General features: G+C 38.9%; 2 protein-coding genes across 2 annotated transcripts; both read left to right on the forward strand.

Moving 5' to 3' along the window:
* Positions 1-476: 476 nt before the first annotated feature.
* Positions 477-2,667, forward strand: LOC132167798 (protein JINGUBANG-like). The gene has a single exon (XM_059578861.1). It carries the CDS (start codon positions 601-603, stop codon positions 2,050-2,052), a length of 1,452 nt encoding a protein of 483 aa, XP_059434844.1. The 5' UTR covers positions 477-600; the 3' UTR covers positions 2,053-2,667.
* A 2,323-nt stretch (positions 2,668-4,990) lies between these two features.
* On the forward strand, positions 4,991-7,181 carry LOC132171020 (serine/threonine-protein kinase ZRK1-like). The gene is made up of 3 exons (XM_059582218.1): positions 4,991-5,187; positions 6,320-6,503; positions 6,611-7,181. Exons 1-3 carry the CDS (start codon positions 5,010-5,012, stop codon positions 7,179-7,181), a joined length of 933 nt encoding a protein of 310 aa, XP_059438201.1. The 5' UTR covers positions 4,991-5,009.
* Positions 7,182-13,362: the final 6,181 nt, after the last annotated feature.

Genomic DNA, 13,362 nt, shown 5'->3' on the forward strand with positions numbered 1-13,362 from the left:
AACAAATTCAAATAGAACAAGCAACCAAACGCATACATGCTTTATACAATGGTCATGAAACTACGTCGTCTTTGCTGTCAAAAGCAACGTCATTTCTGACCAACACAAAGTCAATCTCTCTTTCTTCTAGTAGAAAGGAAAGGTCAAACGCCGAGTCTGAAAACGCTTCGTCACGTTCTAATCCTGTCTTCCTTACATTACAACTCCTAAACGGCAAAACCGGTTTCCCAGAATAGCGTTTAGCGTGTGGAGCTGAAACGCCGCAAAAAGAGACAACAAAAAACGAGTATTCCTTTCTTTCAGCTCCATACAATAATATATATTATATAGCCATTTTAGGCTTTTCCCATAAGTACCGGCACCCCCGGTTTTCCGGTTCGAAACGATCACGTCTCCTTGCACCACGTGTCACCAACCCACACCCACCACTGGTCGACCCCTCCTATTTATATATAACCCCGACCATCCTCACAGCCTTTGATAAGTTTCTCATAATTTTTCTTCAAAACTTTCCTTCAAAATCTACGATTCAACAAACACCCCCTCAATTTTTCTCTTTCTTTCTCTCCAAGTTTCTTTTTCTCTTCATTGCTGCTTATAATGACAAACGACAGGGGAGGTACCGTGGTGTTGGAGCAGAGCGGTAGTCTGAGGCGACCTAAATTCGGAGCTCTATTACATTCCGATCCGGGTATGCCTTCCACGAACAACCACAACGACGAAAGCTACTCGAGCAGCCATCGACATAGCATTGCTTACGATTACCAACACCGCCATAGCAGCGGTTCGGCTGCGATGAGCCCCGGAAACTTCGAGACTAGTAGTGCTGCAGCCTCACCGTACGCCATGTCTCCGTGGAACCAATCCTCTCCGTACGCGCAATCTCCGTGGATAACATCTTCGCCGTTCAACCCATTCGATGAGGGTACTCATCGAAACGGCCTCATCGGCTCGCTGGTACGCGAGGAGGGTCATATATATTCTTTAGCGGTTTCCGGGGATTTGTTGTACACGGGTTCGGATAGTAAGAACATACGCGTTTGGAAGAATCTCAAGGAGTTCTCCGGGTTTAAATCCAATAGTGGGTTAGTCAAAGCCATTATTATATGCGGCGACAGGACTTTCACCGGCCACCAAGACGGCAAAATCCGGATCTGGAAGGTTTCCCACGCTAACAATTTCAAACGTAATGGAAGCTTGCCCACCTTCAAAGACTTCCTCAAGAGCTCCGTCAACCCAAAAAACTACGTGGAAGCCAGACGACACCGGAGCGTCGTTCGTATCAAACATTTCGACGCCGTTTCGTGCATGAGCTTGAACGAAGAGCTGGGGTTGTTGTACTCCGGCTCCTGGGACAAGACCATGAAGGTGTGGCGCATCGCGAACTCCAAGTGCTTGGAGTCCATTACAGCCCACGACGACGCCGTAAACGCCGTCGTTGCGGGATTCGATTCCTTGGTCTTCACAGGGTCGGCGGACGGAACGGTCAAAGTTTGGCGGAGAGAGCTGCAAGGGAAAGGAACGAAACATTTCTTGGTCCAGGTATTGTTGAAGCAAGAAAACGCGGTGACCGCTTTGGCCGTGAACCAATCGGGCAACGTGGTGTACTGTGGGTCGTCGGATGGGATGGTGAACTATTGGGAACGTGAAAAGCACTTGTCCCACGGCGGGGTCCTGCGGGGCCACAAGCTGGCGGTGCTGTGCTTGGCGACGGGAGGGAATCTGGTGTTCAGTGGGTCCGCAGATAAGAATATATGCGTGTGGAGGAGGGAGGAGGAGGGCGGGGCCCACGTCTGCCTTTCGGTCCTGACTGGCCACACCGGGCCCGTCAAATGCCTGGCCGTTGAGGAAGATCAGGACTCTGGTGATACAGGTGATCAACAGTGGATAGTGTACAGCGGGAGCTTGGACAGGTCCGTGAAGGTCTGGCGCGTGTCTCAGCACGCTCCGGATCTGAGGCAGATGAGGATTGCGGAGCACGCGAGTAATGGGAAGCCTGCAGGCGCAGTGAGAGGGAGCCAGAACAGGAGGCAGCATAGCCATCAAAGCTAAAAAAAAATAAAAAAGGACACAGAGAGATTTACATAATAAAAGAAAGTGAAAGCTGGCGCTCCTTGAATGGACTGTGACGTTCACGCGAGTCACAGATGGTGGTCCTCCGAATAAAAGGCGGACGGTGATAGATGAGGAGTAACGTGTGAGCACAGCGATTATATATAGTACTGGTTATGCAATGTCTTCTTCAGCTTTCATATATATGCGCAGTTGCATCAGAAGAAACGAGTTGAAGAAGAAATGTCAAGAAGCTTTCGCTTTGCGACAAGAAGATTTGCCTTGCCAGATGGGTCTCTCATTACTTTCACAATTTTGGGTTCAGAGAATAGGTCAAAACAAAGTGATAATTTAAGCAACTAAATTGTCTGTTATATATATATATGATGCCATTATAGAAGAACAAAGGAGTTTTCTTTGGCGCTTCTATTGATGAGTAGTAGCATTTTGTGTCAAGTCTGGAATGTCTTCCATATATGAGTATAGGGGTTCCGAATTGAAAGAACAAAGAAGATCGAGTGGATGTAAATATTTTAGTTTCTTCATTTTTCTCTTTAGTCATGTATCAAACTTGACAAGTATACAAGCAATAAGAATGCTAATTTAGATGTTAAATAAAAGTGATAGTAGTTTTAAATATTTTGTGGTATTTTTTCTCTTTTGTTAAAAAGTAAAAAAGCAAACTCAGCAGCATTATCTTTGTTTGGTTTTCATCTGCAAAGCATAAACTTGCTGCATGCCACAACTCTAGTAGTGGAACGACACTCCGTATGATCTAATCAGCACAGCTTTATTCATTCAAAAAACCAAAAAAAAAAAAAAAAAATACAGAAAAGAAAACAAAGAAAGAAAAACTAAGGAGATCGAGGAAGATCTGGAGTAGTTAATTGAGAGAATATGAGAAAATACACTTTATCCCCTTACATATTTATCTATTTGCACTTTTAACTCCAATGTTTAAAAAATGACACTTTACTCTTTCAAACTTCTAAATTGTTGCAATTCGACCATTTTGATTTTTTTTTCCTAAAATGTCCTCATCCCAAGTTAAAAAAAAAAAAATTAAAAAATTAAGAGGTGAATGGTCTGGGCTAGCCGAAGCCACCCCAGGCCCAACTGAGGTGGCCTGCCACCCCATAATTTTTAACTTTTTAATTTTTAATTTTTTTTTTCTAACTTAGGATGGGGGCATTTTGGGGGAAAAAAAAATGTTAAAATGGTCGAATTGCAATAATTTGGAAGTTTGGGAGATAGAATGTTACTTTTTAAACATTAAAGTTAAAAGTGCAAATAAGTGAATAGTTCAAAAGATAAAATATATTTTTCCCAAGAGAATATTATAAAACACAAACAAAACTTAGATTAGATAATACTGCATGTAAACCGTGACAATAAATTGCTGCATCCATTTTCAATACGACACATTGCTTTAACAAGCATGGACCAACCCAAATTACCACAAGGAGTGTTCCTATTTACGCCCCATGCCAGATGGTCTATCATGAGCAACTACAACCCACGTTTCAGTGGTGTTATAAATAGGGCATAGTAGCACACTTAATAAAGTACCTTCGTAGGCTCGTAGGCCTAGCGTGGAAAACGAACTTGGCGTGAATTTTGGATCTGTGCTTGTTTTGAATTGAAGTAAAATGTGTATGAAAAAGGATTGGAGTCTGGAAAATTATTGGTGATTGGGTAAATATGTGGTGGCTATTTTGTTGTTCCCAAGTCTTACTTGTTTGTCATGGAATTAATGTATTATGCATACACCAGGATCTACCAACTACACCTCAATTGGATACGTCTGTAAGTTTGTTAAAATGTTTTAGAAATTTTTTTTGTTGTTTTTAAGTTTTATAAGTGTTTTGTGTTGTTTGTTAATGTTTTTGAAAAAAAAACATAGATAACAAAACCATTAGTAAACATGTCTGACCCATTTTCTCCGCATTTTGAAATTCATACTCATTCATTTTTGCTTGTACATCTCAAGTTTGGAAGATGAGAGTTGCATTATAGTTAAATTGTAGAACAATCAAAATTGAATATTTCGGATCTTAACGAAAATGACTTAGAACCTGTTTGAGATTGTATTTGAGAAATAAAACTTTTAAGTCAAAAAAAGCTTTTAGGCAAAAGCTTCATTTTTAAGTTTTTGTCAAAAGTGTATTTTGAGCCTTTGGCTATTTTTAAGCTTTTTGAACAATTAAAAATGCTTTTAATTTTTTTTTTTCCAAACGAGTACTTTTTTCTTCAAACAGATTTTTTGAGTATTAAAAACACTTTTAGGCTCATCAAACGCAATCCCAAACAGATCTTTAGTAGTTTCATAACATTTAGGCCTTGATTAAAAGAAAAGGCACATTTAGGCTCATCAAACGCAATCTCAAACAGATCTTTAGCAGTTTCATAACATTTAGACCTTGATTAAAAGAAAAAGGAAAAAAAAAATACAAAAATACAAAAATCAAAAGCGACTATGATAGAAAAATGCGATGGGTCGAGGTTTGTGTGTCCGTTGAGATAAGCTAAGGGCCCACAATGGGCTGCTTACAGGCCTGGGCTGGAAAAGGGTTGTAGAGTAGTTTTGACTGGGACAAGCCTACGGGTTTCTTGTGCTATACTCACCCAACATGTGCTAAACGAGTTTAATATGACTCGGACTCTGTGAGTCTGACTCCAACTTTCCACGAAATTTCCATATACCTTTGTGGAGAAGATAGGGAGCATTTGTCCAAAAAAGGGAAACAGATTGAATTGACGAGGAAGGCTGCGCTTGGTTTTGACCAAATCAACCTTTGATCAGTTCAATATCCAGTGTGACCCCCAAATCAAATTTCCACGAAATTTCCGTTTACTTTCGTGGAGACACAGAGAGAAATGGGATAAAAGTTTGGCCACTTGGAAGCCCTGTAGAGTGAGGAGAGAGAGAGAGAGAGAGAGAGAGAGAGAAGGGAAGCATGCTGCAGAAGAAGAAGCTGGTTGCTGCTCTTGTAGATCGTGGCCGGAAAAAGAGAGAGAAAGAGAGAGCATTTCTAGAGAATGGAGGGCTTGTATTGGAGAAGCTGGTTTCCTCTTGTAATGGCAGGCCTATTCCCATCCGTACCTTCTCCTATGAATGGGTTATGTCGGCAACCAGTAAGTATGATGATAGCCTTATTATCCGCAGAGAGTGGATGTATACATTTTACAAGGGTTCTTTTGAAGGCCGAAATGTTTCGATTAGAAGTTATTCTCCTAATTATATTTATAATGAAAAGAGCATGGACTTTGCGCTAACGGACATAGGTATGTCTGCAAAGATGAGCGCTCACAAAAACATTCTAAAAATAATTGGATGCTGTCTCGAGACTTCCATTCCGACTTTAGTGTATGAATATGCTGAAAATGGGGTCCTTGCTCGCCGAATTTTTATATCCCTACGACAAGGCACATTCATTGAGTGGCAGAGCAGGTTAAAGATTGCGAGAGAGACTGCTCATGCAATTGCATATCTCCACACTGCATTCTCAAGACCCATCATTCATATGGGTGTAAAACTCGCAAATATTTTCTTAGACCAGTATGATGTTCCCAAACTCACACATTTTACATTTTCTGTTTCAATTCCCGAGGGTGAAACTCATGTGGTACTTGATGAGCTGTGTGGGACTACTGGTTTCTTATGCCCTCATGTTATGCGTACACGGACGGTAACAGAGAAAATTGATGTTTATAGCTTTGGTATTGTTCTATTACAACTTTTAAGTGGACTAGATGATCCTAGTCTATACACATTAGTTTGTTAAAGCAGCGAGAACTGGGTGGATTATTTTAGAAACGGTGCTATGGATGAGATTGGGGATCCTGCAATCCTTGCAGAGGGAGGAGGAGCTGGGATAGAGCAGCAATTGCAAGCTATGTTGCAGCTTGCTCTCACATGCCTAGAAGACAGTCCAGAGATAAGGCCGACGATGGTAGATGTCACAAAAGAACTTAGGCAGATTGAGAGATTAGTCGCATGATTATTTTCTCACTTGGCTCATCTAAGTTCTTATATGCTCAGATCGTGGGTCAATTTAAATCATGATTTTATGCTTTATTTGGAGCCTCGTTTTGCTTGAATTCTGAGTCTATGTGCTCCTTATATTTTTGTTCTGAGTTGAATCTATAAATAGCTGTGGGTTATTCTGTTTTGTAATTTTCAACTATCTATGTGTTTGTTTATTAATAAATTTCCTCAAGTTGGAAGCTTTTATTTATTTGTTTACATTGAATTTCTTTCATTGAGGAAACGAAAAAGAAAATAGCATCGACGAGGAAGACTGCGCTTACCTTTCTTTCGTGGCAACTAGGGAAAATGAAGGCCGAAAGGGTATTGAAGTTTGGCCATTTCCAAGCCTTGCAGTTGCAAAGTGGGGAGACAGAGAAATTAAGCCTTTTGTAGAGAAGGAAGCATGCTGCAGAAGAAGCTGGTTGCTGCTTTTGTAGATCGTGGCTGGAAGAAGAGAGAGAAAAAGAGAGCATTTATAGAGAATGGAGGGGTTGTATTGGAGAAGTTGGTTGCCTCTTGTAATGGCAGGCCTATTCCCATCCATACCTTCTCCTATAAAGAGCTCATCTCCGCGACGAATAACTTTGATCATCGCCTTATTCTATGTAACCACCAAGTTCTGTATAACTTTTACAAGGGTTCTTTTGAAGGCCGAAATATTTCCGTTAGGAGTTATTACGATCCGAGGATGCTGCAGTTTGCCCTAACCGATATAGGTATTTCTGCAAAGACTAGCACTCACACAAATATTCTAAAACTGATAGGATGCTGTTTGGAGACTTCAATTTTGACTTTAGTGTATGAATATGCTCAAAATGGAGGCCTTGCCGATCAAATTTTTATCTCTCGGGGACAAGGTACACCCATGATGTGGCATAGCAGGTTAAAGATTGCGAGACAAATTGCTCATGTAATTGCATATCTCCACACGACATTCTTTAGACCTATCATCCATTTGAGTATAAAACTGGAAAATATTTTCTTAGACCAGCATGATGTTCCCAAACTCACAGATTTTCCATTCTCCATTTCAATTCCCGTGGGTGAAACTCACGTGGAACTTGTTAGAGATAATGCAAAATGTGTTCCTATCACTTAGCTTGTTTGTTGAGTAGTGGGTTAGTGGTTCCTATTTAATAGCTTGTTATTTGTTTAAGCATTATCTTAATTATATGCACGTTGAGTCCTTAAGTCTAGGAGTTTAGTTACTTAGTGCTCCATGTTATTCTAGTAGTAGTTAAAGTGGATACTTGTTTTTAGGAGTAAGTGGTTTAATTGTAGTCTATTTAAATGTTTTACATTAATGAATTATTACATCAGTTTTATCCAGAATATATCTTTGTTTTACCTCTCTCATCCTAACAGTTGTAGAGAGAAGACTATTGCTTGTACATCTATCTTTTTTTTATTTCCAACATCTGGTATCAGAGCTAGATTCATGGCAAGCAACAGTGTTAAACCTTCACAGCCATCACTCCCACTCTTTCAAGGAGCTGGGTATGACATTTGGAGTACAAAGATGAAGACTCTCTTTACTTCCCAAGACCTATGGGATTTAGTAGAGAAAGGTTATTCAAAAACTAGTATTTCCGTAGACACATTCAAAGAGCTTCGGAAGAAAGATGCCAAGGCGTTGTTTTTCATTTAACAATCTGTGGTTGAATCCATCTTTCCTCGAATTGCTGCTGTAACAAAGTCGAAGGATGCTTGGGATGCATTACAGAATGGATATCAAGGTAATGCCAAGGTATTGACCATTAAACTTCAAACTCTTCGCAGAAATTTTGAAAGTTCGATGATGAAAGAAGGTGAGTCTATGCATGATTATTTCTCTAATATGCTAGACGTTGTGAATCAAATCAGAAAATTTGGTGAAAATTTATCTGATCAAAAATTTGTTGAAAAAATCTTGAGAAGTATGCCTAAGAAGTATGATCATGTGGTGGCTGCTATAGAAGAATGTAAGGATTTAAGTGTGCTAACGGTTGATGAATTATTTGGTTCATTGCAATCTCATGAAGACAGGATGAAAAGATATGAAGAAAATTCTATAGAAAATGCATTTCATACAAAATTGTAGTTTTCTAAATGCAAAACAAGTGGTGGCAGTAGTGAATTTGCAAGCAAGGGTTCAACCACAAGAGGGCGTGGAGGCCATTTCTTTCATAGAAGAAGAGGTGGACAAGGTGGTCGACGTTCAAGTAACAACTACCACTATCACAATGGAAGAAAAACTGGTGATGAAGGTGAAAATTCTTACCGTAAGCCTCAATGTTATTATTGTAAGAATTATGGCCACATAGAGAGGTATTGTAGGCTCAAAGAAAAACAAGCAAACTTTGCTGAGGAAAAAGAGAAAGATTAAACAGAAAGTTTGTTTCTTGCTTGTTACTCTGCTAAAGAAGGTACACCAAATGTTTGGTATATGGATAGTGGGTGCAGTAATCACATGACAGCCAATTTAGAAGACTTCACTAACTTGGACAAATCTATTACAAGCAAAGTGAAGATGAGCGATGGAACCATGGTTGAAGCACATGGCAAAGGTAATATAAAGCTGAACTCAAGTGGAATGGACAGCATATACAATGTTTTATATGTTCCTGATTTGGATACAAATTTGTTAAGTGTGGGGCAATTTTTAGAAGAAGGTTATTGTCTTGTTTTTGAAGATTTATCATGCTATGTGTATAAAGACAAAACCAAGCAGCATTTGTTAGTCCATGTCCCTATGGCTAAGAACAAAATTTTTCCTCTTAATATTGCTAGGGAAAAACAAGCACTTAAGGCTTCATTTTTAGATGATAATTGGTTGTGGCATCATAGATATGGACATCTAAATTTTAGAAGCTTGAAGTTTTTGGGTGAAAATAATTTGGTGGATGGTTTGCCTTCAATTCAACATGTTGATGCTTTGTGTGAAAATTGTATATTTGAAAAGCATCATCGCAATGTTTTTCCTAAGGGGGAAGCAAGAAGGGCCTCAAAACAAATGGAATTGATGCATTCAAACGTTTGTGGGCCTATGCGTACTCCCTCACTTAACAACAGAAAGTATTTTATTGTCTTTGTGGATGATTATAGCAGGATGACTTGGGTGTATTTTGCTAAGGAAAAATCTGAAGTTTTTTCAATTTTCAAGAAGTTCAAGAATCAAGTTGAGAAACAGAGTGGTAACACTTTGAAGATTTTGCGAACTGATCGTGGTGGTGAGTTTCTCTCCAAGGAGTTTGACAATTTTTGTGAAGATTTTGGCATTTTCAGGCAATTGACAGCTAGTTACACCCCTCAACAAAATGGGGTTGCGGAGAGGAAAAATAGAAGCATTGTGGAAATGGCTAAAAGCATGCTTAAAGCCAAAGGAATTCCAAACAGTTTTTGGGCTGAAGCTGTTCATACAGCTGCCTATCTACTTAATCGAAGTCCTACATCGGCATTGCAACACCAAACTCCTTTTGAAGCATGGCATGGTTGGAGACCCAAGGTAACTCATTTTAAGATTTTTGGTTGCATTGCATATGTTCATGTTCCTTCTCAAAAGAGGCATAAACTTGAAAATAATAGTGTGAAGTGCATATTTATGGGTTATAGCATGGAGACTAAAGGATATCGGTGTTATGATCCTCTCACAAAAAAAACTAATTGTTAGTCGTGATGTTTTGTTTGATGAGAAAAATGCTTGGAATTGGAATAAGCAACAACATTTTCCTTTTGACAATCCAAGAGGGTGAGAACTTGGTGGATGAGATAGTGGAGCATGAAGGTGAAAGCTGCCCATCTAATCCTTCAAGTCCTTTCACACCTAGAAACATCCCATCTAGCTCATCAAGTTCTTCATCTTTCTCTTCCCCTGAATCACCACCGAGAAAAGTGAAGGACTTGAGAGAGATATATGAGCAAGGTGAAAGATGTCATTTTACACAAGTTAATGAGCCAAGGAACTTTCTAGAAGCTGTTCAAAACAAAGAATGGTGTGTTGCTATGGATGAAGAAATTAAAACTTTGGAGAAAAACAAGACATGGGAGCTTGTGGATTTGCCACATGGAAGAGAAGTTGTTGGGTTGAAGTGGATCTACAAAATTAAATACAGATCAGATGGCACAATTCAGAAGTACAAGGCTCGACTAGTTACAAAAGGTTACATGCAGCATGAAGGTATTGATTTTGAAAAAAATTTTGCTCCCGTAGCTAGATTTGATACCATTCGAACTGTTATAGCTGTAGCTGCAAACCATAAATGGAGTGTTTATCAATTTGATGTCAAATCAGCATTTTTAAATGGTGTTTTAGATGAAGAAGTGTTTGTGCAACAACCACAAGATTATGAGGTGGAAGGTAAGGAGATGAAAGTGTACCGGTTAACAAAGGCGCTTTATGGCCTCAAGCAAGCACCAAGAGCTTGGTATGATCGAATTAATGGTCATTTTGAGCAACATGGGTACCAAAGGAGTGAGAGTGAGCCAACCTTGTATGTCAAAACAAGAAGGGCTAGTGAGGTACTTATTGTGTGTCTTTATATAGATGATCTTATTTACACCGGTAATTGTGCTGTTTTGTTGGAGGAATTCAAAAGAATTATGATAAGTGAGTTTGAAATGACGGATCTTGGCTTAATGAGTTATTTTCTTGGGTTGGAAGTGAAGCAATGTGATGAAGGAATTTATATGTCTCAAAAGAAGTATGCAAGTGATCTTCTTGTGAAGCTTGGAATGCATGATTGCAACCCAATGAAGACCCCTATGAATACCAATCAGAAATTCAGTTTGAATGATGGAGAAGAAAAGGTTGATGCTGGTGATTATCGAAGTTTGGTAGGAAGTTTGTTGTATTTAACAAATAGCAGGCCAGATATAATGTAAGCTACAAGTTTTTTGTCAAGATTCATGCAAAGTCCAATCAAGCTTCATTATGGTGCTGCCAAAAGGGTGCTGAGATATGTAAAGGGGATGTGCTCCTACGGCCTTTTGTATACTAATGCTAACAATTTGAAATTGTGTAGTTTTTCCGTTAGTGATTGGACAGGTTCATTGGATGACCGTAGAAGTACGACAAGGTACGTCTTCAATCTTGGTTCAGGAGCAATTGCATGGAGTTCAAAAAAACAACCATCTACTGCATTGTCATCTTCTGAAGCTGAGTATATTGCTGTAACCTCGACAGCTTATCAAGCTGTTTGGTTAAGGAGAATATTAGAAGACATGAAGCAACATCAACAGGAAGCTACAATTATTCATTGTGACAACCAGTCCACCATTGCAATGACAAAGAACCCGATGTATCACAACCGTACAAGACATATAGAGACAATGCATCATTTTATCAGAGAATTGGTTAGCAAAGGAAGCATCAAGATTGTATACCGTGCTACAAATGAGCAACTTGTGGATACATTCACAAAGCCCGTTCCTTCAGATAAATTCTTTTATTTTAGAGAATTGTTAGGAGTTGTAAACATTATGCATTAAAGGGGAGTGTTAGAGATAATGCAAAATGTGTTCCTATTACTTGATAGGCTGCATGGGAATATGTGTTTTCTGCACCGTAGCTTTATGCAGCGTACATGGATAGTAACAGAGAAAAATGATGTCCATAGCTTTGGTGTGGTTCTATTAGAGCTTTTAAGTGGACAAGATTGTGGCTCTCTATGGACACAATTTGCTGGAACAAATGACTGGATAGATTATTTTAGAAACGGTGCTATGGATGAGATTAGGGATCCTGCAATTCTGGAAGAGGGAGGAGAAGCTAGTGTGGAGCAACAATTGCAAGCTGTGCTGCACGTTGCTCTTACATGCATAGAGGATGATCCCGAGATGAGGCCAACGATGATGAGTGTTACAAAAGAACTCAGGCGAATTGAGAGATTCCGCGCATGATTATTTTCTCTCTTGGCCCATCTAAGTTCTTATACTCCAATCATGGGTCAATCTATATTATGATTCGCAGCCTTGTTTCGCTCGAGTCTGTGCACTCTTTCTATTTTGATTCTTAGTTGAATCTATCAATAGCTGTGGGTTGATTCTATTTTGTAATTTTCAACTGTACGTCTATGTGCTTTTTATAAATATCTTCAAGTTGTAAGCTTCTATTTTATTTTATTTTGGTTTTACATCAAATTTCTTTCTCTATTTTAGGCTCCTGAGGACTTTTCAGCCCCTTTTTTTCCCTGGTTATTGTAGATCTCTTGAGGTGATGATGAACATGTAGTGGGCTGCTTTTTGTGAGTTGAAGTAGGCTGAGTGCCCATAATGAAGCCCACGGGTTTGTTGTGCTGCGTGCGTCCAGCCACGCGGACAAGTGAGAACCGCGAAGATTCGCAAGAGTTTCCATTTTCACTTTCTGGACTATAAAACTGAAGGGATCCAGCTCTCCAGCATGTGTTAAACGACTACGATTTCAATTTCAGCTCCAACCAACGTACACTTCAATATTTAAAACAAACAAATACAAAGTCAACCTCTGAACCCCTGACCGCACGGACGACAGCTCGGTTCCTCTGCATGCGTGTGTGTGTATATACATGGATCAGGATCCCCGGTGAGATCCTACACTTAAATAGTTAAATTACATTAATTTTACTGAATTTGACAAGGTTTTAGGATTTACTTGTCTCGGGTACGCGACACTTTGTAATTTTTTTCTCTTCGAATGACCAAATTTTAGTGAAAATATGTTATTTTTCACCATATTTTTGCATTGCGAATTAATAAAGTTGAGTTTTTTAATCTTGAGCGTTTTCAAGAATTAGCTTAATTGGCTAGGACTACGAAGGTCACTAGTTCGAATTCTATTATCTTCTTTTATGCAGACATATTAAAAAAACAAAAAACAAAAAAAAATTCACCATGAGCCTCGCCCTAATTCCCAGTAAATAAAGTGGGTGTACGTTAAAGTGAATAAATGTTGAGTTGTTAAAATGATAAATGTTGATAATTCGAACCTTTAATTTAAAAATAATTAGTAAGATTAAAAATAATCAGTATAATTTTTTTTTTATTTTTGTGAAAAATCCTACATTTTCCAAATTACGATATAAAAAAAAAAAAAAGGGTTAAATACTAAATTAGTCCCTAGGGTTTCACAACTTTATTTTTTCCCCCCTAGGTTTTCATTTTTATCACAGGAGGTCCCTGTGGTTTTGATAAGTGACCAAATTAGTCCATCCGTTAGTTGACCGTTAGTTGACCGTTAAACTGGACACGTGGACCAATCAGACGTCGACACGTGGCACATATATTAATTTTTTTTTTTAATTTTTTTTTAATTAAAAAAATGTTTT

This window comes from Corylus avellana, chromosome ca1 (assembly GCF_901000735.1).
Source record: "Corylus avellana chromosome ca1, CavTom2PMs-1.0".
Classification (NCBI taxonomy): domain Eukaryota; kingdom Viridiplantae; phylum Streptophyta; class Magnoliopsida; order Fagales; family Betulaceae; genus Corylus; species Corylus avellana.

Coding starts and splice junctions, on each gene's coding strand:
- LOC132167798 (XM_059578861.1), top strand. CDS start 601: ATGACAAACGACAGGGGAGGTACCGTGGTGTTGGAGCAGAGCGGTAGT.
- LOC132171020 (XM_059582218.1), top strand. CDS start 5,010: ATGCTGCAGAAGAAGAAGCTGGTTGCTGCTCTTGTAGATCGTGGCCGG. Junction 5,188..6,319: donor ATGGGTTATGTCGGCAACCA/GTAAGTATGATG, acceptor TCTTTCATTGAG/GAAACGAAAAAGAAAATAGC. Junction 6,504..6,610: donor GCATGCTGCAGAAGAAGCTG/GTTGCTGCTTTT, acceptor TTGTAATGGCAG/GCCTATTCCCATCCATACCT.